The 27030-nt window shown below is 45.3% G+C and overlaps 1 protein-coding gene across 1 annotated transcript; it reads right to left on the reverse strand.

The window, feature by feature from the left end:
• Positions 1 to 522: 522 nt before the first annotated feature.
• Positions 523 to 26282, reverse strand: LOC309553078 (uncharacterized protein; the record flags this gene model as incomplete). Its single annotated transcript, XM_082253977.1, has 3 exons — positions 24731 to 26282; positions 14067 to 14179; positions 523 to 1869 (listed from the first exon to the last, which is right to left on the reverse strand). Exons 1-3 carry the CDS (start codon positions 26262 to 26264, stop codon positions 523 to 525), a joined length of 2994 nt encoding a protein of 997 aa, XP_082110103.1. The 5' UTR covers positions 26265 to 26282.
• Positions 26283 to 27030: the final 748 nt, after the last annotated feature.

Genomic DNA, 27030 nt, shown 5'->3' on the forward strand with positions numbered 1-27030 from the left:
TTCTCTCCTGTATGAAGGAGACGTGTATTTCCAGGACTGAAAACTGCTGACATTGATAGAAACAGGAAAATCAGGAATAAAATACCCGTCACCGATTATTATTACCATAAAGGTGAACTGACTCTGTAATACAAATCATAATAGAGAAATCTGTATGAATGAATATTAATATATGAAACATTTACAGAAACAAACCTCTAAATCCTGGGCATATCCCGGGAATCCAGACACACCTGGCAGTTATCACCATGTCAGTTAATGAATTACATTTATTATATTTAAAGGGCATCTGTCATGAAAGAATCATTGCTAAACTCTCCTTTTGACAATGCTAGTTCCCTGGCTGTCATGCCAATTTTTTGGCCTCAATTCTGTCTTCAACCCAAAACAAGTATAGAGATAAAAATTCTGGAACATTTCTGAGTCTCGTTTCTGATGCTTGTTCTGGGTTGGAGACTTGAAGGTTCTCAAGTTACATACAGCCAGGTAACTATGATTTTGATAAGGAGGTATGCAATGTTCTCACATCTCCCCCCTCCCCCCACATAGTATCTTTATACAACCTTCCCATACATATATCCCAGCATGGAGGGGCTCAGTGAAGGTGGTGGTGAAGGTGTGGAGGTGTCGGATCGGGTCACACAGATCATAAAAGGAGATCCGCCCGGCCTCATAATCCAGATATATCCTGACTCTGTTACTGGAGAGATTGGTGGGTAAAGGGGTCTTATTTCTGTCATGTATCACCCAAAACTGATTACCATCCCTATACAAACCCCATGACTTCCTATTATATCCAATCAGTGACTGCAATCCTCTCCTGTCTATATTGGGGTAACACATCCCGACTCGCCATAAATCTGATCCCCCGACATCCACTTCCCAGTAATGTCTCCCTGAGGAGAAACTCTGACTGCTCATCACCTGAGGATGCCACTGGAATCTCTCTGGTGTTTCTGGGCGATTCTGCTTCCTATCTGACCTGGATACAGTTTTCCTGTCATCTGATATCTGTAGATTATTATGAGCTGTGTTTCCATCCAGTAATATGTCTGCAGCTCCCTGTATATAGGAGTATACATTTACCTCTGTTATTATATCAGATAAACCTGTGTGTAAGACCCCCGCCACACCCAGACCCCCTCCATCATGGAGGAGTTCCTCATGTCTCTCTCTGTCCTCATTATCTCCATCCTCAGTATCACACAAGTCACCTGTGTCTGATTCCTGTAAGACAGTCAGTGGATCCGTCATGTTACACAGCTCCTCAATGTCCGCCATCTTCCTGGACAGCTCCTCCTTCTTTATTTCCAGATCCCGGATGGAGATGGAGATCCGCTCTGCCCGCCCGGAGATCTCCCTCAGGGCTCTCTTCTCCAGGTCTTCCAGACGTCTCCTGAGATCTCTAATCAGGGCAGTGACTCTCTCTTCTTTATTTTCTACTTTCCTCCTGTGTTCCTGCAGACTCTGGACTCTTTCCTCCGTCTCCTCTCTCTTTGTCAGAAGTTTCTGCAGAACATTCCTCTGTGTCTTCTTCTCCTCAGAAGCCTCATCCAATGACTCCATCTCATGTCCTTTATGTCCTCCAATCATAGAACAAGATATACAGATACAGGTCTCATCCTCAGTGCAGTAATATTCCAGGATCTTCTTATGGACGAAGCATTTCCTGCTCTCCATGGACAAGGTGGGGTCACATAAGATGTGTTCTGGGGACTTTTTGTGGACTCTCAGGTGTTTCTCACACAAAGAAACCTCACAGTGTAGACAGGATCTAACAGCAGGTACAGGAGTGTCCACACAGTGAGTACAGGAGACCCCGGACTCAGACAGAAAATCATTTACTTTGATACGTAGTTTCATGTTCCCCTGGAGTGCAGGTCGCTTATGAAACCACTCTTTGCATTCAGGACAGGAATATCCTCCACACCCCTCCTGTGTATCCAGCACACGATCCATACAGTCCCGGCAGAAGTTGTGTTCGCATTTCAGGGTTACAGGATCTGCATAAATGCTTGAGCAGAAGGAACATTGCAGCTCAGCTCTTAGATCAGCAGACGCCATCGTGACAGCAGAAGATATCAAACAATGTTAAACTGCAGTTGAACTAGTTATACCACAGGATGAGGTTAACCTGATTCATTTCCTTGAAAACCTTCTAAAGCTAGCTCAGATAGGCTGAAGGATTTTTTGAAAATATATGCTCATGAATAAAATGAGAAAAATCTTTCTTAAAGCGGAGTTCCGGGCACAGAATCGTTTATTTTTTTTTTCTAAATACTTCCCAAACAGTGATCCACCTCCCTTCATACATCAGCTAATCCGGTGATATACAGTGTAATAATAGATTTGCAATCATAAATTCTTACTTTATATAATGTTTACAGAGCGCCGCCATCTTTGTCTGGGTTTCCCGAAGCCGCAGTATGGAAATGTCTGCCCTGCTTCCTTGTTGTAGAGGGAGAAGGCCGGTGAATGCAGCGCGAAATCTCGCGCATGCTCAGTACTATGCGATCGGCATAGTATAGGGACGCCTATCATCACGTTATTTCCTGTTTGCAAATAACGCGATGAGAGGAGCGGCCGGCCGCCTTCGTCACTGCCCATTGCATCTTGGGAGTGATGACTAAGAGCTCCCAGGATGCATTGCGGGACAGGAAGTGACGGCGCGGACCGCGGCCGAGGAGGGAGGAAGTAGGAGGAAAGGTAAGTATATTTTTTTACAGAAACAAGGTAAGTAAAAAAAAATACAGGAATATCCAATACTGTTACAGGTGACAATAAAGAAGTGGATGCCACAAAATCTATTGTGACGATTTTGTGACCGGAACTCCGCTTTAACTTGAATGGCCCAGAAACATGAATAAAACAAACAATTAAATAGTAGAAGTTATCCTTCCCTAGTCACGCTCGCTCTCCTCAGTAAACACACAGTTAGGCCCAACCGCTACAACCCTGGCAAACAGCTCTTGAGTGAGTGGGGTGTAAAATTAGGTCTCAGCAAGATTTTGCCCTTTATAAAGCTTCCCTCTCAAAATATAATTCCTCCCTCCATGAGACCAAACAGACCTATTTATTCACTCTCATAAAATTTCTTTTTCTTTTCCTTGCCATTGTCAACTCTCTTCTATCTTTACCTCTCATCTTTGTCTCCCACTGCCACTTCCCACCAGCTAATGCATTGACTAGGATATTTCCAATAATTTCAAAAACAAGTGTAGCACTGCCCCCGTAAGGACTGCTGGATATCCATTCTTCGGGTCCCCCTGGTTATCAACACACGGCTATAAGCAAATGCAATTGTTTACATTCCTCTTGGCTCACACTTCAATAATCAGTCCAGGGGGTATTTGGTTGTTTTGCTGTTTATTTTGTAATTGGGATAGGAGAAGAAAATAGTGGGATACTCCAATTTAACTATTCACAATATCTGAGGACTTCTATCTTCTCTACTTCGCTTGTAGGTATGTGTAGCACAATTCCCAGCCGTTTTGCTGGATATGGGTCCCCCTGGGTGACCGCTAGCAACAACAGCACATTTAAGCATGTTTCTCCAAGTGTGAGCACTGAGACAATGACCAGTCCAGTATCTTTGGGCTTTGTATTTATTTTGTAACTTGGATAGGAGAAGGGATGAGTGGCATACTCCTTGATCTGAACTATGCACAAATTGGTGGAGACACTTGAAAATGCTCTTTGGCGCCAACTTGATGCTGGCTGAATGCCTGTCAACGTTGACTTAACGCTGGTTAACGCTGGAGGGATGCCGGTTAACGCTGAACTATCTTGTGACTGCTTCTTTGACTAAAGAAGTCCTCTTTAGGCTCCCTTAAGCACTCCTGCTGAGGTAGCTACATTTATACACTGCTGCACTGCTGAACACTTCAGGGCCCGCACCGGCGCCCCATTTCACTCACTGTCTTTCACTGAGACAGATATAAGCCCTGGTGTGCTATTGGTCAGGTTTCCTCTATCAAAGCTGTCCTCTTGTAGGCGTAGCGCTGTCTGTAGCCCTTTCCAGTTCACAATATTCACAGTGCACTGCAGAGAGCCAGTAGAGCGATGTCCACATGCGGTGAGGCTCAGGCAGGCTCTACTTTTGGCTTCCACCACGGGAAGAAGACAGTGACGCCCAAAGCACCACCCTGGATGTCCTGGACCAATCACAGGAAGCCAATGGTACAGTGGGAGTGTTCGGGGTGCATCTCTCTGAGCCCCGAGGACAACTCTAAAGGTGGCCAATACGTCTCCCCAGACACAATCACGTGCTGACAAAACCCCTTCCCTTTCCATAGACAGCAATGTGTCCGGCGCCCCACCCACACTTAAGGGAACACTATTTTTTATTTTTTAATAATGAATTTAGTGATGACTATTGATGACTAGCCTTGGGGGGGCAGCGCCCCTGAGCCCCCTATTGACAAGCCGCCACTGGAGCTGGCGCTGGCAGTGGAAGAAGCAGGCAGCTGTGGAGGGAGCAGGAGCCATATAGGCAGATGCTTTCTCTGGTGCATTGCCTCCTGGCCCAGGCGGAGTGATACCAAGTGCACTTCAACGGGACCTTTTTAGCAGCCTTGAGAGAAATTTCCGTAGAAGCTGGAAGAGGAATAGGCCAATGTAATAAACATCACATACACTGCACTTTTGGAATGGGCATATTGGCACCTATAAGAAAAGTTTATTAGGTTGCTTTCACACTGATCCACGGGTGCAGTGCACCTGCGACTTTCCTGTGGGTTAGCTGCACTGAGCCATAGACTTCTATTATATTCTGTGAGTTTGATACGCTTTCTGAAAGTGCACCAAAACTCCCGAAGGACTAATTTATATTTACAGGACAGTAAGGGCTCATTTACTGTTTTTGGTGGGTTTTGGTGCCTCAGACCAAGAATTTGGGACTTTAGGGGCCAAGTAATCCAAGTAATTCAATAATTCAATAATAATAAATTATTGAATTACTTGGCCCCTAAGATCCCAAATTCTTGGTCTGAGGCACCAAAACCCACCAAAAACAATTACCAGGGATGACGACCAAACAAATACTTTAGGTCTGGGAATCACACCCTTCTTACCAGGGCTCATTTACTGTATATTTGTAGTTTGGGGGGCATTAAAAGCCCATAGGTCACTGTGGCCTGCGACCATTTACCAAATCACTCAAGTAGCCCTGTCTCTTCGAAAGGTTGAGCACCCTTGATCTAAAACATCCAACAACTAACTGCTAAATCCAGTGGTCGCTAGTCAATTATTTGGTGTTGGTTGAACTGGAATTGACTTGTGTCTTTTTTTCAACCAGATTAGCTACAGTGAGGGAAAAGCGTATTTGATCCCCTGCTGATTTTGTACGTTTGCCCACTGACAAAGAAATAATCAGTCTATAATTTTAATGGTCGGTTATTTTACCAGTGAGAGACAGAATAACAACAAAAATATCCAGAAAGACGTATTTAAAAAAAGTTATACATTATTTTGCATTTTAATGAGTGAAATAAGTATTTAACCCCTTCGCAAAACATGACTTAGTACCTGGTGGCAAAACCCTTGTTGCCAATCACAGACTTCAGACGGTTCTTGTAGTTGGCCACCAGGTTTTTACTCATCTTAGAAGGGATTTTGTCCCACTCCTCTTTGCAGATCCTCTCCAAGTTATTATGGCCACGCCAGGACCTTAATGTGCTTCTTCTTGAGCCACTCCTTTGTTGCCTTGGCTGTGTGTTTGGGTCATTGTCATGCTGGAATACCCATCTACGACTCATTTTCAATGCCCTGGCTGAGGGAAGGAGGTTCTAACCCAAGATTTGATGGTACATGGCCCCATCTATCATCCCTTTGATGCATTGAAGTTGTCTTGTCCCCCTAGCAGAAAAACACCCCTAAAGCATAATGTTTCCACCTCCATGTTCTTGGGGTCATAGGCAGCATTCCTCCTCCTCTGAACACGGCAAGTTGAGTTGATGCCAAAGAGCTCAATATTGGTCTGACCTGCTCACTACACTTTCACTCAGTTCTCCTCTGAATCATTCAGATGTTCATTAGCAAACTTCAGACAGACCTGTACATGTGCTTTCTTGAGCAGGGGGACCTTGCGGGCGCTTCAGGATTTCAGTCCTACATGGCGTAGTGTGTTATCAATTGTTTTCTAGGTGACTATGGTCCCAGCTGCCTTGAGATCATTGACAAGATTCTCCTGTGTAGTTCTGGGATGATTCCTCACCATTGTCATAATCATTGAAACTGCACGGGGTGAGATGTTGCATGGAGCCCCAGACCAAGGGAGATTGACAGTTATTTTATGTTTCTTCCATTTGCAAAAAATCGCACCAACTTTTGTCACCCTCTCACCAAGTTGCTTGGCGAAGGTCTTGTAACCCATTCCAGCCTTGTGTAGGTCTACAATCTTGTCCCTGACATCCTTGGACAGCTCTTTGGTCTTGGCCATGGTGGAGAGATTGGAATCTGATTGATTGATTGCTTCTGTGGACAGGTGTCTTTTATACAGGTGTAGCACTGCCCCCTAGAGGACTGCTGAGTATGACACCCTAAGGATTCCCCTGGGTTACCCTTAGCAACTGGTTGTAGAAAAATAGTACTTTAAGGTCTTGGCTCAGTCAATGATCAGTCCAGGGGATGTTGTTTTGTAGTTTTATTTAGAACTGGGATAGGAGAAGGGATGAGTGGGATACTCCAACTAGTAACTATTCACAGTATTGCGGACATCTGACTTGAGGATGCGGCAAGGCCGCTGCTTCACTCTGTCACTGGAATGAAGGTAATATAAGTGTTCCTGGTTGTAATTATCTTCAGGGTTCTAACTTGGCACCCCCTTTCTCTCTCTGTGCAGCTGTCACCCATCCACTGACTCCTACACTTTGGAGTGGTCCCCTTCCTGAGCAGACCCGGGCGACTTCCTCTTCAGGGTCACCGATGTCCCCAACCAGTGGCGGCTGGTGCTCGGTAATTTGGGGGGGGGGGGGGCGGCAGCAAACCAATGTACCCCCCCTTCCCCTGACAGACGGAAGAACGGCCGGCAGGCAGGCAAAACAACACACCTTATTCCCCCCGCTCCCCCAAACGGCCTGCCTCCTTACCTCCTCCTTCCTCCTGTCCGAACCGGGGAGTGCTGGATGGCTGAGCCGCTGTGCTTCTCCTCCAGCCGTGTGTCTCCTCCCTCTTCCTGACCACTGGCCAGTAAGATCGCTTCTCCTTTTGGCCAATCGGGAAAGGGGTCTCACAACCCTCTTCCTGATTGGCTGGGAGGAGAATCAGTGTGACAATAGCGATTATTTATTCACTATTGCCATACAACTGGGTGGGCTCAGGAGGCAGAGCTCTGCGCCCCGAGCTCACCCTTTTTTTGAAGCCTATCAGAGCCTCTGGCTCTAATCACGTGCTTAAAAAAAAAAAAATCACCTATTGGAATCCATGAATCCGGGGCCCTACATGTAGATTAGGGGGCCGGATGCATAGATGGGGAGGCGGCGCCCCTGCGCCCCTAATGGACGGGCCGCCACTGCCCCCAAGTCAGCTTCTCTTGGACCTTCCGGATTCAGCCACATGCTCTGGTTCCCCAGGATGACCGCCTATGACCACCATCCACTGCTGCAGAAGAGGAGACAGCCGTCACCCTCCTTCTGGGACCTGGCTTCCCGCCCAAAAACCCTGGCTTTATATACCCTGCCCCATAATGCACTAAGACAGCAGTCTGTGCCAATCCCTGGGGCAGTAACAAAGCCTGTGTGTCACTGGCTGGGTTTCCTTCACTGTCCAATGTGCCTCCCCATTGGACACAGTGTTGACACTCACTCAGCCCAAATTAATCACACACTGGACACATGGAGCAGGCCTGACTAACAAATCCTGCTCCCTGAGAAGCAGGGAGCATATACATTAGCCTGCTGCTCTGCTGTTAAGCAGACAGAGCCAAAACTACTCGGTCTACCTAGCACCTATCTAGGAGGGTGCTACACAGGTAACAAGCTGAGATTAGGAGCACTCCCTTTAGGAGAGTGCTCCTAATCTCAGCTGGTTTCCTGTATAGAAGACACCTGAAAGCCAGAAATCTTGTGGACTGATAGGGGATCCAATACCTATTTCACTCATTTAAATGCAAATCAATTTAGAACTTTTTTAAATGCGTTTTTCAGTATTTTTTATTATTATTCTGTCTCTCACTGTTAAAATAAACCTACCATTAACCACTTCAGGACCATCTGCCGCATATATACTGTGGCAGGGCGGCCCAGCTGCACAAAATCACGTACATGTACGTGCATTTTTTTTTTTATCTCTGATCGCTGTATTGGTGTCACTGGTCCCCAAAAAGTGTCAACATTTTTTTTTATTGAGAATGTTTTATAGCATAAAAGTAAAAAATGAATATATTTCTTTTCAAAATTGTGGTTCTTTTTTTGTTTATAGCGCAAAAAATAAAAAACCGCAGAGGTAATCAAATACCACCAAAAGAAAACTCTATTTGTGGGAAAAGACATCAATTTTATTTGGGTACAGCGTCGCACGACTGTGCAATTGTCCTTTAAAGCAACGCAGTGCCGAATCGCAAAGAATTGCCTGCTCATTAAGAGGGTAAAACCTTCCGGAGCTAAAGTAGTTAAAATTATAGACTGATCATTTCTTTGTCAGTGGGCAAACATACAAAATCAGCAGGGGATCAAATAATTTTTTTCCCCTCGCTGTATGAAACTTTTAGTATTTTTGCTGCACAGGTAACCTTTCTGTTCTCCTCAAAAAACTGCACTCCTTTAGCCTTCAAGATTCTGCTTTTTCCTGGATCCCCTTCTACTTATCCAAGTGTTCCTTCAGTGTCACCTACAAATCTAACCCCTTCTTTCAAGGTCCTTCAAGGCTCTCCTCCTTGAAACCTTTCTATTCTCTATCTGCCCCTCCTCCCGTAGTTGGGTTGTAACCTTCCATGGATTCCAATACCATCTCTATGCTTATCATATAAATATAACTCTCTACTCCTCAGCTCACCCCTTCAGTCTTCCTTGTGGATCACTTATTTACTAACAGACATATTGGTATGGATGTCACGCCACTTCCTAAAACTTCATTTTTCTGAAAGTGACCTCATATTCCACCTTTTTGTGCCCTCTCTCCAGACTTTTTCATCAAGATCAATTTCACGACTCTCAGTCTCATGCCAGGGTGCTAGATGTAATCCTGGCCTCTGACTTCTCCTTTCAGGCCTCCATCCAGTCACTGTCCAAATATTGCTGCCGTACCCTCTGTAATATTTCCAAAATATTCCCCTTCCTAAACAGCGACAGTTCTTGTCAACGAGTGACATGTTTCCTCACAGCTCTCTCAGAATGTGATTGCACTCATCCCAGAAAGACAGAGGTGTAACTAGAACCTTCAGGGCCCCGGTGTAAGAAACCATGAAGGGCCCCCGTACCCCTGGTCGGGGCCCTTCCCTTCAAGCCTGGGGCTCTTCCCACTGATCCTGGGGCCCTTTACTCTCATTGCGGGGCCTTTTATTACAGTCCCACGGCCGGACCCTTTCAAGTTCTGCAGTGGGCTCCCTTCCTGCCATCTTGGGGCCTCCCCATGGTGGTGGAATGCCAGGGCCCGGTCTCAAGTGTTGACCTTTGCCATCCTGGAAGTTCACCCACTGGTGTAAGTAGTTTTTATTTTTTGGTATTTTAATTGTATTATTTTTTATCATTTTATTTTATTTTTTACAATGTCACTGACTATGTCCATTCTGAAAAGGAAGGAGCTGGTAAATTACATATTTACCGATCCCTACCTGGTTCTCTATTGTGAGACATCCCCTGCAGCAGCCAGCAGGAAAGGGAAGGGAGCACAGTGTGTGTGTGTGTGTGTGTGTGGGGGGGGGGGGGGGGGGCAGGGGAGCACACAGGGCCCAGAGACAGCAGAACACAAGTGAACTGAATAGGAAGAGTGGCGGGTGCAGCATACAGAGGAACCAATCTCCTCCATTTTCCTCCTGCAGATACAGGAGGAAAAAGGACAGTGATTTCTCTACATGCTGCCCCCCCGCCACTCCTCCTATCCAGGTGTACAGGGGAGCCGCACAACAGGCCCCCTGGAGCATGGGGCCCGGTTACAATTGCAACCCCTGTAGTTACGCCCCTGCAGAAAGCCAAAAGTATTGAGAGGTATACTCCCCGATATTTCTGGTCACTAAAATATCAGGAGGATGGAGACCATATGTAGATATACATAAAGTTGCAAACACATACAATCAAAATCCTTCAAAATTAGGGATGAGAAGACTGTTCATCCCCCTGTTCAGCAGGAGCCAAACATCATATACAGAAGCGGTTTTTCTACCATTTCTATACGTGACAGCTTCCTACTGTCAAAGGTTCCTAACGAGGCAGGGAGTGCTGGCACCGGCTGCTGCCCTGGCAACCACTGCTGTCAATGATGCATTGGCTTACATGGCTGGGAATTCCCCATGTAATAAAACAGGCTGGAATGTCAGTGAAATCACTGCCCAGATATGGTCAATGGTCATATTTGGTTAATGATGTTACTACTATCCCTGCCTCTTTCCTTATTTGGCTAGTGACGGCTCAGGAATTTTCTTTTTGGTGAGCCAGTAGGCATTATGATTCGTGATTGATTTATGATGAGGGATTTTTTGAGGATTCTTTTTTTTTTTTTAAATAAAAGGTACCCCTTACACATTCACCTAAAAAGATGGCAGTATCTCAGGGCCCACTTATTTTTCAAAAAGGCTTCCAGATTCCAAAAGGCCCTCTACACACAGACCCCACAACCACCAGGCCAGGGTTGTGGGGAAAAGGCCATTTCCCTCATCAACATGGGGACAAGGTGCTTTGCCAGGGGGATTCCCCCATCAAGGTCTCCTCTTATGTTGAGGACATGTAGCCGTGTTTGGTTTAGGAGGGGTGCTTCACGTTTATTCACACTCTTTCCAGACCAGTCAGGTTGCATGCTCAGATTTAGGGTCTGGTATGGATTTTTAGAGAGTCACCCCCAATAATTGACATTTGTTTGCAGTGGAGCACTTTAGATTATTGAGGTGTTGTTTAGTCCACCACTGCACTGAAATTTACAATGCATCGAGGCACCACAGTTTACAGGGCATCCAACCACCACTGTTTAAAGTTGCAAGGCATCACTGAACCTCCTGTCGGTGAAAGGAGGAGGGGTGGAGAAGGAATCCGCCTGAGCAATGTCTTTAATAAATGTTTCAGTCCTCAGTGTGTAGGCAAGTGAAGTCTAGTTTCTCCTCTGCAGGTGGCGCTCAACTGCAGAGGAAAGTGCAGGGGGAAAGGAAGTCAAGGGTAACATGGTTCCTCTATGGCAGGGGTGGGAACCTTTTTTCTGCCGAGGGCCATTTGGGTATTTATAAAATCATTCGGGGGCCGTACAAAATTATCAACTTAAAAATTAGCCTGTTATATTTGTTTTAAACATTTAATTAACTCACCCCTAATGTGATGGCTGCAACTTCTTCTCTTTGGTGAGGTGTGTGATGTTAGCTGGTATTGGTGATGATGCTACTCGCAACTGGTTTTCCAGGTTTGCTTTGGTCAGTCTGGAGCGCAGTCGACTCTTTGTGATGGTAAGTTTTGAAAAGAACTGCTGGCGGGTACTGCTGGTGGGTATAGCTGGCTGGTACTGCTGGTGGGTACAGCTGGCTGGTACTGCTGGAGGGTATAGCTGGCTGGTACTGCTGGTGGGTACAGTTGGCTGGTACTGCTGTGGGTACAGCTGGCTAGTACTGCTGTGGGTACTGCTGGCTGGTACTGCTGTGGGTACTACTGGCTCAGGCTGGTACTGTTGTGGGTACTGCTGACTCAGGCTGGTGCTGTGCTGTAGGTACTGCTGGCTGGTACTGCTGGCTCAGGCTGGTGCTGCTGTGGGTACTGCTGACTCAGGCTGGTACTGTGCTGTAGGTACTGCTGGCTGGTACTGTGCTGTGGGTACTGCTGGCTCTTGCTGGTACTGCTGGTTCTGGCTGGTACTGCTGGCTCTGGCTGGTACTGCTGGCTCTGGCTGGTACTGGCTGGTACTGCTGGCTCTGGTTAGTACTGCTGGTTCTAGCTGGTAATGCTGTGTGTGCTACTGGCGCGAAATGCTGGTTAGCAGCAGCACCGCGCTGGAGAAAGAGGCAATTTTTCCTGTATTGGTCTCAGGCGGAGTGCATTTGATATCACTCCACCTGTGACTCACTCAGACTGTCAGAATGGAGCTGGAACTATACAGGAAGCATCGGCTCCTTTCTGACAGATGAGCTGAGAGACACAGTCTCAGCTGCATGGGGGGCCGGACCAAATGACTTTGAGGGCCGCATACGGCCCCCGGGGCATAGGTTCCCCACCCCTGCTCTATGGTCTCCTGGGTCGCTGAGGCAGCAATCTGTTTGGATGCTGGAAGCCCATGTGGCTATGGTGGTCATTATGGGTCAGGCAGAGCCTCTTTAAGACCCTGGCTTCTTGGTTTGGCACACATTTAGTGTGTGGGTAGTGTAGGAACAGGTCTCCCATCTGTCAGGAACATTATTAGTGGCAGGGAAACGTTCCAGACGAGTAGTTAAGTTAAAGGGACCCACCAATTTTTCTGGAAACCTCCCTGCCTGGGCATGGACTGGCCAGGCTGCACTGTCACTTTAACAGAGACCTGTTCTGCTACACACTGCTCTTCAATCTGTGAGTGTTGCTGGTCGGGTTGCCTCCCCGTCAGGCTTGTTGTGAAATGATGTACTCTGACTTCAATAGAAGTTCTCTGGGGAAGCCTGTTCTGTAAAGTTTCAGTGGTGGCAGAGTTGGGGACCTGGAGACAAGCTAGAACTGGTTGCAGGACTTCTCTAAAGGGATCTGGTCTGGAGAAGGATTGTCTCCCTCACTGGGCTGTGTCCGGAGGAAGATGGAAGGTGACAGCTGACCTGGGGATTGTGAGTAATGACCTTGAATTGATTCCTGGTGACTGTGTGCTTTTGGGATATAAGTACCAGAGGTAGCTTGGACTGAGACATCTCTCAAAGGGTCTAAGAGTACTGGCCATACCCCTGTCCTCAGCGGAATCATGGAGTGAGAGCCTAGAGCAGAGAGTTCCTCTGTTACTGCATAGATTTCTGAAGATTGCACTGGTAACCTATAGCTATGCAATGGTGCAGGTGAACCAGATGCAAAAGAAACATGCCTCATGGTCTACAACTGTGAGGCCTTAGACTGTCCAATATTCACAAAAACCTAAGGAGACGCATATCCTCTGTTACTGTACAGCATTTCAGAGTATCTCATACCCTAACCCCTCTCCTTTTTAAAGTTTCTTCAAGCAATAAATATCAAAAATACATCCCTAGACAGAGTTGTTGGAATCAATGTGTATGGGCCATTGGGAGAAAGTGCTGATATACTGTATAAGGAATATGTAGGTGTCTCTGTCCCAAATTTGTACACAAAAAGAGAATTCTTTTCCACAAGCAGTAGTATAAGCAGGGAACATCGATAGTTTCAAAAAACTATTAGATGGGCACCTTAAAGACCACAACATAAAGTGGTATACAATGTACGCTTAGCAAACGCACACACACACACAAACATCATATATTGAACTGGATGAACTGGTGTCTTTTTTCAACCTCACTAACTATGTAAGGTGACCAGAAGGTCTATTATCCCCGCTTGACTTTGTCAGACTGTGACATCTCCCCGGGACTCCTTACTTGTGATCAGACTTTCCTCCTCTTCCCAACTCCTGGGGGGAAGATCTATGCACCTCAATTTTTTCGGGGGACACCCCTGTCACCCTTGCTGACAATACTTTTTGATGGGATGACCGTTTGGATGCGACAGACCCTCGTTTGGTTATTTGCAACGATCCGAATTTCTGTATTATTTATACATATCTGGGCTTTTTCTGATGAAGCGAATTAAACATTTTGCGAAACCCATTGAGATCCATGCAGCACAGATTGTTGCCTTTATATGATATTGTGTATAACAAGACCTATACAGTACAAACTGTTAATCATAGATGAAGCTGTGTATGTTATGAATTTGTGTTTCATTACTTTTTTGTGTTGTTTCTATTGATGAATTTACCATGCTGTTATTTAGTGATGGACGAACATCTGACGGGACGGTTTGCGAACGGTTCACGCAAACTCGCTCAAATGTTCGCGAACCAGAGGTGGGTAGTGGCGGATATTTGTGGCCTGTCATGAGGAATTTGAATCAAACATGGTCTACTGGTCACATGTGTTGAATTCCTCCGAGATCCATGCCTCATTCATTTTTATAAATGTGAGGTAGTCAACACTGTCATGAGCTAGGCGAGCGAGCTTATCGGGCACGATCCCCCCTGCTGCACTGAACGTCCTTTCGGACAGGACATAGGACGAGGGGCAAGCCAACAGATCCATTGCAAATTCTGCAAGCTCTGGCCAGAGGTCAAGCCTGCCCACCCAGTAGTCCAGGGTTTCATCACTTCTCAAAGCATCCACATCGGCCGTTAACCCGATGTAGTCGGACACCTGTCGGTCTAGGCGTTCCCTGATGCTGGATCTGGAGGACAGCTGTCGATGGGTCAGCTGAAAGAATGATTGCATATCAGAAGTGAGCAACACATCTTCAAACCGCCCTCTTCTTGCAGGCGCTGTTGGATTGGTACCCGCAACTATTTCTCTGTGAGCAAGGCCTGTAAATGCTGCATTCTGACCGCCCTCTGTGATGGTGGTAACATTTCTGCCATTTTTTGTTTGTAACGGGGGTCTAAGTATGTTACCACCCAATACTGGTCCTTGGCCTTTATGCTTTTTATACGGGGTCCCTCTTAAAGCACTGGAGCATGAAGGCTCCCATTCTCACTAAACTGGAAGCGGTGTAGTGGCCTGGCTCCTGCTCATCATCCAGGATAATGTCATCCTCGTTCTCCTACCCGCATCCACGGACAACACCAGGGATCCCAGAAAGGTTTAAAGCATGCTCTTTTTGCTCCTCCTAAACCACCCGGCACCATCCTCCTCTGACTCCTCTTCAGACTCCTGTTGTTGTCTCGGATGGAGTATGCCCCCCCTGGGAATTCATCCAGCATTTCGACAGAGGGAACGCAGAAAAAAAAATTCTGCAGTACCCAAATACACTATTATAAAAGTATATTGTTATATAACACCCCGCTTCAATCTGTCGTTTTGGGGGGCCACTGGTATATCACACCAGTTATAATACTTTTTTTCCAGTAACGTTTGTCACTGTGTGTAGCAGAGGGAACGCAGCAAAACAGAACCGCTCACCAGTCCCAATGCTGCACAATACAAATCCACTATAATATGCTTTCTATATTAGAAAGTATATTATAAGTGTATTACACCCCTATATACTGCACACCAAACAATAGTACACCTATAAAAGGACTTTTGTGGACCTATTATCTAGCAATTTGTGTCACTAACAATCTGTCCCTGCTCCACACAGCCAACCTCTCCCTACACTGACAAAAGACAGAATGTAAAATGGCAGCCAGGTCAGGTCTATTTATAAGGTAGGGGGTATGTCCATGTGCTGAAATGTCTCAATTGGCTGTCCTGTGCCACCTGATGGATGTGTCATGGGTCAAAGTTCTTCACAATGTAAAAGAATATGGCGGTCGGGAACATCGCCATATGTTTGCATGTTCGGCAAACAGCGAACGAGCAAAGTTCCCCGCAAACCGACCGCTGGGCGAACCGCAAGGCCATCTCTAATATTATTAAAGTAAATGTACGTTATGATGCGCAATAAACTTGTATATTTTTAATATTTGGTATGTGTCTCTTTAAAAGTCCCGTGGGCCCTTCCCTCTGTTTTTGCATATGGACCATTGTTTGCGGTGGTGAGCAGAAATGGGCTCAGGCGTGTTTGGGATCCCATCTGCTAGATCCAGCCAGCAAGCCGACATTGCACACCGCTAATCACAGGCAGTGAAACATTTCCTGGTCCACAGCTGCACAGATCGGGAAATGTCTCAGTGCCTGCGATTAGCGGTGTGCGGTGTCGGCTTCCTGGCGGGATCGGGCAGGTGGGATCCCGAACACGTCCGAGCCCATCTCTAGTGGTGAACATTTCGGGGAAGAACCTCTTATTACTACGGGGGAAGAGCTACACATGTGTCTGAAATGACTCAATCCCAATACTAATTGGCAGCAAATCCGCCTGTGCCTCTGCTTGTTTCTCTACATTCCGATCCCTTCTTGTTGATACATATTTGTCTTGCTGCTGAACATCTATTACCGTATCATACCCGAGGGCTAGAGTTTGAATATTTGCTCTAATTGGGGAGGATGGGAAGGATGACACGGTGTGATATTACAAAGGAGCTTACAAACTCTACCATCAAAATGTTGTACCGCTGTTCAAATTTTACCAAGCTTTACTGGGGGCTTTATTTATACATTTTAACCACTTTAAGATGGAAGATTTTACCCCCTTCCTGACCAGGCCCTATTTTGCGATTCGGCACTGCGTTCCTTTAATGGACAATTGCGCGGTTGTGCGACGCTGTACCCAAATGAAATTCACGTCCTTTTTTCCCCACAAATAGAGCTTTCTTTTGGTGGTATTTGATCACCTGTGCGATTTTTTGATCATGCGCTATAAACAAAAAAATAGCGACAATTTTGCAAAAAAAACAATATTTTTCACATTTTTTTATATGAAATCCCCCCCAAAAAATGTAAAAATCTAATTTTTTTTAACATTTTAGGCCAATTTGTTTTCTGCTACATATTTTTGGTAAAAAAAAAAATTGCAATAAGCGTATTTTGATTGGTTTGCGCAAAAGATATTCTGTCCACTAACTACGGGAAAGATTTATGTCTTTTTTTTTTTTACTTGTAATGGCGGCGATCTGCGATTTTTTTTTTTTGTGGGACTGCGACATTGCTGCGGACAGATCGGACCCCTAACTGACATTTCTGACACTTTTGGGGGGACCAGTGACATTAGTACAGTAATCAGTGCTAAAAATATGCACTGTTACTATGATAATGACACTGGCAGGGAAGGGGTTAACCCTGTTGGTGATCAAGGGGTTAAATGTAAGCCTAGGGGAGTGATTCTAACTGTGGGGGGGTTGGGCTTGTGAAATGATCACAGAGACATGTGATCCTATATAGCAGGATCGCATGATCTCTGTGGTTATCACAGGGAGAAGGACGGACGGCTGTGTTTACATCAGCCGACCGTCCTTCTCTGTCAGCGGGGGATGATCACCAGTGTCAGGTGGCAATCAGAGGCGCCTGACCCACGCGCTGGCTTCCCCGCTGACGAGCGGGGATGGGAGCACGCCGGCGGCGGCGCACGCTCGCCCCCTAGCTGCCTGCACGCGACCGACATAGAGCTACGTTGGTTTGCCCAGGAGTGGCTGCCTGCTGCAGTAAATCTGCGGTGGGCGGTCGTAAATTGGTTAAGTAGGCACCTATGTTTGGCTCTTGCAGTTTCTACATCCATTGGTCAAAGCAGGCATAGAACCATTAATGAAAAAAGTGTGTGAGTCCATGCTAAGATGACTTAATTCATAAAAATACGTTTTTTTCTAACCACTTCTTGACCATGTTATAACTGACAGATGGCTATAGCACAGTCGTCCAGTTCTGGTAGGCCTCCAAGAACGTCCTCTTAGAACCACACTCCTTTTGGACACAGCTGATCACAGATTGAGGTAAAGGGCCAATCACAGTGACTTAATTAATTCAATAATGAAAATAAGCCTTTTTTTTATCTACTTCTTGACCAAGCAATAGCCGACAGATGGCTACAGCACAGTCGTCCAGTCTATGGACGTCCTCCCAGAACCACGCTTCCCACACAGCTGATCACAGATTGAAGTGCAGGGCCAATCACAGTGGCCCTTTACCATGTGATAAGCTGTGTCCAATCACAGCTGATCACATGTATACACACTTGCCGGTTATCAGCATTTTTTTCTTCAAGCGCTGTCACAGCGCAAGGAGAGCCGGTAACCGACAAGTGTGTAAGGGGACATTTACAATGATAAGTGATCAGTGCAGCCCCAACAATGCCAATCAGTGCCCATCATTGCAGCCTCATCAGTGCCTCCTCATCAGTGCCTGTCAATTAAGGCTCGACCGATTATCGGCAAGGCCGATATATCGAGGGCCGATATGCACTTTCCCCAATATATCGGAATCGGCCCGGAGGTTACCGATATTGCTGGTATTTCGGGAAAGTGCTGTACCGGAGTGATCCCTGCAGCTAGAGGCATCACCCCCGTACTGGCGTCCATAGTCGACGGCCGGCTGTCTTCTAATGACAACCAATGCGGCTGAGAAGCCGCTCGGCTGTCATTACAAGGAGCGGGAGGGGACATCCCCCCCTCCCGCCACCTTCAGCGGCTCGCCCGGGTCTCCCGTCCCACCGGGAGACCTGGGCAACCAGCCTGCACGGCCGCCGAAGACCCAATCAAAGCCGCATTCAGCTCTGATTGGGTCTCCATGCAAAAACCCGGAAGTGATGTGATGATATCACTTCCGTGTACTGTCGCCAGATTAAAAAAAATGACCGCATTCAAAACAGCCAAACTTGGCGTTTTGAATGCTTTTAAGTGCAGAGGAAGGGTTTGGGGTCTTTTAGACCCCCAGATCCCTCCACAAGAGTACCTGTCAAGTAAAAAAAATAAAAAAATAATAATTTTTTTTAAATGTACGAAAATATCGGCCGATACAGATACGCGATGACCAAAATATCGGTATCGGCAATGTAAAAGCAATATTGGTCAATCACTGCTATCAATGCTGCCTCATCAGTGCAGCCTATCAGTGCCCATCAGTGCAGCCTCACCAGTGCAGCCTCATCAGTGCACATCAGTGCAGCCTCATCAGTGCACATCAGTGAAAGAAAAACATTAAAATACCTAGTGGTGATTAAAGTGGAGTTCCGACCTTTTTTGCAACTTTAGTGATTCCTGGAGTGCTCGCTATGCTGATCAACAATTGGACATTTTTACATTTTTTTCGGGGTCCCTTACCTTATTTTTAGGACATTTTTGATTGTACTTCTTCCTTCTCCCCCCTCTGTGGCCACGGCCACCGACATCACTTCCCCCTTTGCATTGCATCCTGGGAGCTATTTGTCATCACTCCCAGGAGGCTAGAATCAGGAAGAACTCCCAGAACACTCCCTGGAATCAGGAAGAAGGACACAGCAGATTACACTGCGGCTTCAGATGCCCACATCCAAGATGGCTGCGCCCAGACAGCTTTTTTTGAAAAGTAAGATTTTGACTAAAATCCAATACTGTACACCTTGTAAGAATGAGAATAGCGGTTCTGTAAAGGGCGATGGATTAGTATTATAGGGGTATTTTTAGTTAAAAAAGGTATTTGAGGCCGGAACTCCGCTTTAAATACCACCAAAAGAAAGCTCTATATGTCTCACAAAATGATAAAAGTTTAGTTTGAGTACAGTTATGCATGACCGTTCAATTGTCATTCAAAGTTCAACAGTGCTGAAAGCTTTAAATTGGCCTTGACAGGAAGGGTCTGAAAGTGCCTGGTATTGAAGTGGTAAAACGAAATCAGAATGCCAGTGTTCCGTACAACCACCTACAATTTTATTACATGAGGAAGCCTGCAATGCAATGCTTATGGATGGGCTCCTGATCACATGGCCACTGTCATAGCAAATCACAATGATCACATAGTAGAGATTGGTAGGGTATGTTGGCGCTGCCAATTCTTATATTAAATATGCGGGAGAACAGTATGCCTTATATACACTAGGCAAATGCAAGTGGTGCACCACACTTCTATCACAAATGATATTCTATGCAAATAACTAATATTTAAAAGCAGTTAATATTAAATTCATAAAAATTATTAATTCCACTGACATATGTTAAGAAATAACCTTGAGGTATATTGTATATTTTGTGTTAAAATCAATAAGTGAATAAAGTGCCAAGTGAGGGCTGTGTTTAAACCGTTAATGTGATATTATATAAATTAAAGTGACTGGTGCTATTAATATTAATGAACACTAGGTGGCAGTGGTGGTGCCCAGTATTAAAAGACTTTAGGTGGCAGTGATGGTGCTTATATATATATAAAAAAATACTCCAAGTGACAAATCGTAATAAAAAATATAGTAATAATGTGTAGTGTAGTGTGTTAGCACTTATGTGAAATAGTATATAAAAAATGGCCAAAACAGATCCCAAATGTTAATATGCAAACGATTGCAATAAATATGTGGTAACTGGTGATTAAAAAATAAAAAAAATAAAGATATAATCAAATGACCAAACATTCTTCAGGTGATAACTGATATAGTATAAAGTCCTAAACGTCCAATATTTAGAATAAATATATAAAGGTGCAATAGTGCAAAAAAAGTGTGCAGGAAAATTTCTCTAGGTGAGGAGAGTAAGTCCCAGTGGTAGGTTTCAGGCAGGGCCAGATTAACGTAGGGGCTATTGGAGCTGCAGCTCCAGGCCCCTACCTTTATATAGACCATATTCACTGTTACCGCTCTTCTGTCACTTGTAAACACAGAAGTCTGGCTTCTATGCTCGCTTCCCCAGGCAGCTCCCTCAGAACCTCCCCACACAACACGAAGGCCGGACAAGGAGGGACAGTTGCCGATGCATGGATGTGTTTATGGGCTTCAGAGACAGCATCCCATGTGGAATTAGGCATGCATGGCTGTACCCTTCCTCCTCTGGGTGCATGCCAAGGCACGGCCCTTAAGGCCCTTCAAAATCCTCAGCACCAAGCCCATGATGCTCTTAATCCGGCCCTGGTTTCAGGATGTGGGTGCCGGGTGAGGAAATTCCGTGCTCCCCTCTCAGTCACCAGAGAGCGGCACCCCTACAGGGGTAACCAGCGTTGTTAATTTTTTGGGGGAATCTCTCGGCAGCTTTCGGTTGTTTCCACCGCTCCTCCTGGGGTTAATCCTACTCACTCTTTCCAGTATATATACGTACAAGCGATCACAGTAAGGGATGTCAAGGGCAGCTCTCCATATAGTATAAACGTTGTCCAACGATATGCAGATAAAAAGTGCTAATATAGTGATGCACCGTTTAAAAGTAATGCATTTTATTAACAAATATTAGAATTACTCACATTAAAAACAAGTAACAGGATCCGTAGGTGTGTAGGGACCGCAAACCCCTCGTTTGCGGTGCTTCCGGGACGCCGTGCGCCTCACCAGCCGGATGTGCGTTTCACAGGGCGGAACTGACAATGATCACATGACTAGCAAGCCTAAAGCCCCGTACACACGTACCGATTGTCAGCCGTAAATATTCGGCCGACGACCGATCGGCCGATTGTAGGCTTGTTAGTATGATGCTTACGACAGCCGACAGCGCATTTTCGGCCGAAAAGAACCTGTCGTGCAGACTTTAAAATTTTTGTTGGCCGTCACCAGAACGGCCGATTGTTCGCCAGTCAGTACAGATTTCGGCCGACAGACAGCAGATTAGCAAGACTGGGCATGCTCAGAAAAGAAAAAAGACAAGGAAAGTTAACCATCACATGACATCACTTCTGCAGTCGGCTGTTGTTGGCCGACAAAATTCGTGTGCAGTCTTTTGCAGTTTTCAACAGACACGACAGCCCTGGACAAAAAAAGGCCGATCGTTCGGCCGACGATAGGTACGTGTGTACGAGGCTTTACTCCAATGCACCAAGCACCCTCGCAGGGGTGTCCAAACTATGGCCCTCCAGCTGTTCAGGAACTACAATTCCCATCATGCCTAGTTATGTCTGTGAATGTCAGAGATTTACAATGCCTCATGGGATGTGTAGTTCCGCAACAGCTGGAGGGCCGTAGTTTGGACACCCCGGCGCTTAAAGGGATGCTGATGGCAAGGTGTTAAAGGATTTGTGTTTTTGTCTATTTTACCTTCCAGGCCACTTAGAAACAGACCTTCTCTCCCCTGTACATTTTTTTAATTTATATATTGGCACATTGGCATATGTCTCCCATGGTACTGGCTTGGCATTCCATGCCTTTCTGTGACAAGAGCTTGTTTATTAGCCCCAAAAAATGGCCCAAATTGGATGGCATGGTTCATACCCCCCCCCCCCCCCCACTGTAGGATGGGATTTGCAACACATTTCTAATGAAAACTCCTTGCAACTTGAAATTGGCTAGCTTCAATACTCAATAATAATTAGTCTGTATCACTAAATGCTAAAATAACATTTTATTATTTAAACGTTTCCTTCTGAAAAGATACAAAATTCCAGCATTGATAGAAACAGGAACATCAGAAAAAACATAGCCACCACCATTTAATATTACTAATGCCACAACTAATAAAATAAATCTGTACATATTAGTAATAAAATCAGCAAACATTTCCAAACCGAGGAAAAAAAAAACTCTAAATCTCTCAGCATGGAATCCAGACACAACTGACAGTTATAGTTACATAGTTACACATAGTTACATAGTAGGTGAGGTTGAATAAAGACAATAGTCCATCCAGTTCAACCTGTGTGGGTGTGTGTGGCTGTAATCATCTCACATACCCCTCAACATTCTGATCCTTGAGATGTAAGTCTAAGAGTCTTTTGAAAGCCACCATACTTCCCGCAGAAACCACCTCTTGTGGTAGAGAATTCCACAATCTTGTAGCCCTAACAGTAAAGAACCCCACACGTTGCCTGAGGTTAAAACGCTTCTCCTCTAATCGCATTGTATGCCCTCGAGTCCTCATGCAATCTCTTCGACTGAATAGCTTTTTTTCTATGCTGAGATCACCATTGAGATATTTATAAATTGCTATCATGTCCCCCCTCAGGCGTCTCTTCTCCAGGGAGAATAAATCAAGCGATTGCAGACGCTCTTCATAATTAAGGTCCTCCAATCCCCTAATTAGTTTCGTTGCCCTTCTCTGGACTCTCTCCAGCTCCAACACATCCCTCCTGAGGACTGGCGACCAGAACTGGACAGAATACTCCAGATGAGGTCGGACCAGAGTTTTATAAAGTGGAAGGATTATAGTCTTATCTCTGGAATACATCCCTTTCTTTATGCATGCTAATATTCTGCTGGCTTTGGCAGCTGCCGCTTGCCATTGCATGCTGTTGCCTAATCTATCATCAACCAAGACTCCCAGATCTTTCTCCATTTTTGATTCCCCCAAGGGTTCCCCTCCTAAAGTGTATTGTGCTTTTATGTTTTTAGTCCCCAAGTGTAAAACCTTACACTTTTCCACATTAAACCTCATTTGTCATGTCGTTGCCCACTCCGTTATTTTGTCCAGGTCATTCTGTAGGATATCTGCTTCATTATATAATTGTGTCAGTTAATAAATAACACATATTATATTTGAAAGGGCATACCGGTATGTCATGAGAAAATAATGAGGGCCACCATTGTTAAACTCTCCATTTGAGAATGCTAGGGCCCTCGCTGTCAAGCCAATGCTTTGACCTCAATACTTTCTCAGTCTATAACCTGAATCAGATTTTTAATTACAGCATTCTTGTTTCAGGTTGGTGACACAGCCAGGTACCTGTTATTTCCAGAAGGAGGTCTGCAATGGCAGCCCTCATACTTCTCCCATGACACAACCACAATTTCCTCAAAGCATTGGTTGGACAGTACACCAATCCATTGCTTGTCCCTGTAGTGTCACCAAACTCAGACCTGAAGTTTTTACATCACTGGTTAATTAGGGATGAGCTCAGTGTTTGGTCCAAACATAGGTTCAGTCCAAATATAAGTTCAGTCCAAACCTAAATTCTGCCCAAATGTTTAGGGTGTCCAAATGAAACAGCTTCTGGTTGTCGATGGTTTCTAAGGAAGCAGCAGGTGCTTACACCCCGTCGCATCCCTACCAACCACTGACATCATCCAACCCACTTACTTACATAGGGATCAGATGAGTTACATAATTGCCTAAATATGGCCACATGGCCATATTTGAGCAATGGCATTGCTCAAATATGACAAATTTGGACAATGATGTACCATTACCCCCTTCCCTTCTCTTTTATAGCAGATGAAAGCTCAGCTAGTTGTACCATCAGGATAAGTTGTGTGTGACAGCAGGGAATAGGCATTCTGATTGAGGATGGATTTACAACGAGGGACTTTTTGGGGATTTTCCTTTTTAAAAAAGGACTTGTGAAATGTTTGGGTGTATTTTTTTCTGGGTTACCTCATTTTTTTTTCTTGAATGAGAAGAGATATTTCTAAGTAATTAATGTAGGAATGGAATGGGTAAGTTGTATCTGGGGCCTGCTTTATAACTAAAAGGGCTTCCAGATATCATTAAGCCTGCACCAGCAGACCCCCACAAACATTGGCCAGGGTTGTTGGGAAGAGGCCCTTGTCCTCATTAATATGGGGACAAGGTGTTTGTCAAGGAGGTACTTTGCAAAGGAAAAGAATCCCACCCCTCCCCCATGAAGATTAGTATAGCTCAGGAATAGGGGGTACATGTTCAATCCCCCTTTCTTTTAAGCATTTAAAAAAAAAATCACTGTTCCTGACCAAATGGAATTTTTTTTTTTTTTTTTATTGATACTTGTTACCCTGGGCAGTGCATACCCCATGTATTTCTTGATACCCTTTGCCTATTTGCTGAGAAAATTGATTTTTTTAAATTTTACACATTGAATTCTTTTTTATATAAGTGGGGTTCAGATTTGGCATCCAAACTCCTTTGAAGTTCACTAAACCCTGCTGGAACCGAACCCAGATCATTTCAGAACATCTCTACTATTAACACCCGCATATCTTTAAATAACCTTCCCATAAACATAACCCAGCATTGAGGGGCTCAGTGAAGGTGGTGGTGAAGGTGTGGAGGTGTCGGATCGGGACACACAGATCATAAAAGGAGATCCGCCCGGCCTCATAATCCAGATATATCCTGACTCTGTTACTGGAGATATTGGGGGGTAAGGGGATCTTATTTCTTTCATGTATCACCGAATACTGATTACCTTCCCTGTCCAATCCCCAGGACTTGTTATTATATCCAAACACTGACTGCAATCCTTTCCTCTCTATTCTGGGGTAACACATCCCGACTTTCCATCTGTTTGACCCCCCGACATCCACATCCCAGTAATGTCTCCCTGAGGAGAAACTCTGACTGCTCATCACCTGAGGATAATGCTGAAACCTCTCTGGTGTTTCTGAGTGATTCTGGACTATATCTGACCTGGATACAGTTTTCCTGTCATCTGATATATGTAGAGTATTATGGGCTGTGTTTCCATCCAGTAATATGTCTGCAGCTCCCTGTATATAGAAATATACATTTACCTTTGTTATTATATCAGATAAACCTGTGTGTAAGACCCCCGCTACATCCAGACCCCCTCCATCATGGAGGAGTTCCTCATGTCTCTCTCTGTCCTCATTATCTCCATCCTCAGTATCACACAAGTCACCTGTGTCTGATTCCTGTAAGACAGTCAGTGGATCCGTCATGTTACACAGCTTCTCAATGTCCACCATCTTCCTGGACAGCTCCTCCTTCTTTATTTCCAGATCCCAGATGTAGATGGAGATCCGCTCTGCCCGCCCGGAGATCTCCCTCAGGACTCTCTTCTCCAGGTCTTCCAGACGTCTCCTGAGATCTCTAAACAGGGCAGTGACTCTCTCGGTGTCTCCAGTTGCTTCTTCTTCTACTTTCCTCCTGTGTTCCTGCAGACTCTGGACTCTTTCCTCCGTCTCCTCTCTCTTTGTCAGAAGTTTCTGCAGAACATTCCTCAGTGTCTTCTTCTTCTTCTCAGAAGCCTCATCCAGCGACTCCATCTCATGTCCTTTATGTTCTCCAATCATAGCACAAAACTTACAGACACAGATATCATCCTCAGTGCAGTAATATTCCAGGATCCTCTTATGGACGGAGCATTTCCTTCTCTCCATGGACAAGGTGAGATCAGTTAAGATGTGAGGTGGTGAGTTTTTGTGGACTTTCAGGTGTTTATCACACAGAGAAACCTCACAGTGTAGACAGGATCTAACAGCAGGTACAGGAGAGTCCACACATTGAGTACAGAAGATCCCGGACTCCTCCTGACCTGGCTGAGTAGACAGGAAAGTCTCTGCTATGTTACGTAGTTTCATGTTGCTCTGCAGTGCAGGACGATCCGGAAACTTCTCTCTGCATTCAGGACAGGAATATCCTCCAGACCCCTCCTGTGTATCCAGCACACCATCAATACAGACCCGGCAGAAGTTATGTCCACATCTCAGGGTTACAGGATCTGTATAAATGTTCATACAGATGGAACATTGCAGTTCAGCTCTTGAATCAGCAGACGCCATCGCTGACAGCAGGAGAGAGAAGTGAAACTGAAAGTCACTATAACTAGAAACGCACTTTACCAGTTACAGCTGGTTTGCAGAGGGCGAGGCTGAGCTCATCTCTCAGTTGATGTTTTTAAAATCCTTTTGATGGCAGATAATTACAAGCCCTGTGATGGTTTACAATTAAAGTGTTTGTAAAAGCTACTTTTTTAAAAACAATAAACATGCTCTACTTATCTGCTCTGTGCAACGGTATTGCACAGAGTGGTCCTGAACCTCCTCTTCTGGGTTCCCTTGCCGGTGCTTCAGGCTCCTCCTATTCTAATTGTGCCACCACAGGAAGGTGCTTCCAATGGGGGTGCATCTGTGGGATAGATCCCAAGTTGGGCTGTGTGCATCTATAGACAAAAAAAAGCATTGCTCCGTACCGACTTGTGCATCTGTGGGATAGCTCCCAAGTTGGGCTGTGTGCATCTATAGACAAAAAAAAGCATTGCTCCGTACCGACTTGATTGGTAACAGCAGGAGACAATGGTGCCCATTGCTGTCTCTCTGTCCTGTTAGGAGAGACAAAGACCAGCACCTCTGTAGATGAGCATAGGACTCAGTATAAGAGGGGGGGGGGGGGTATCTTGCACTGAAGCACTTTTTACCTTGATCCAGGCAATGCATCAAGGTAAAAAAATGTTCTGTCTTTAAAACCGCTTTAGGGAAAAAATAAAATAAAAATATTTTCTTTCTTAACTTGGATTGTCTTTAAACTATGTAAGAATAAATGCTTAAA

This window comes from Pelophylax lessonae (genome assembly GCF_965119305.1).
Source record: "Pelophylax lessonae genome assembly, chromosome: 4".
Taxonomy (NCBI): Eukaryota; Metazoa; Chordata; class Amphibia; order Anura; family Ranidae; genus Pelophylax; species Pelophylax lessonae.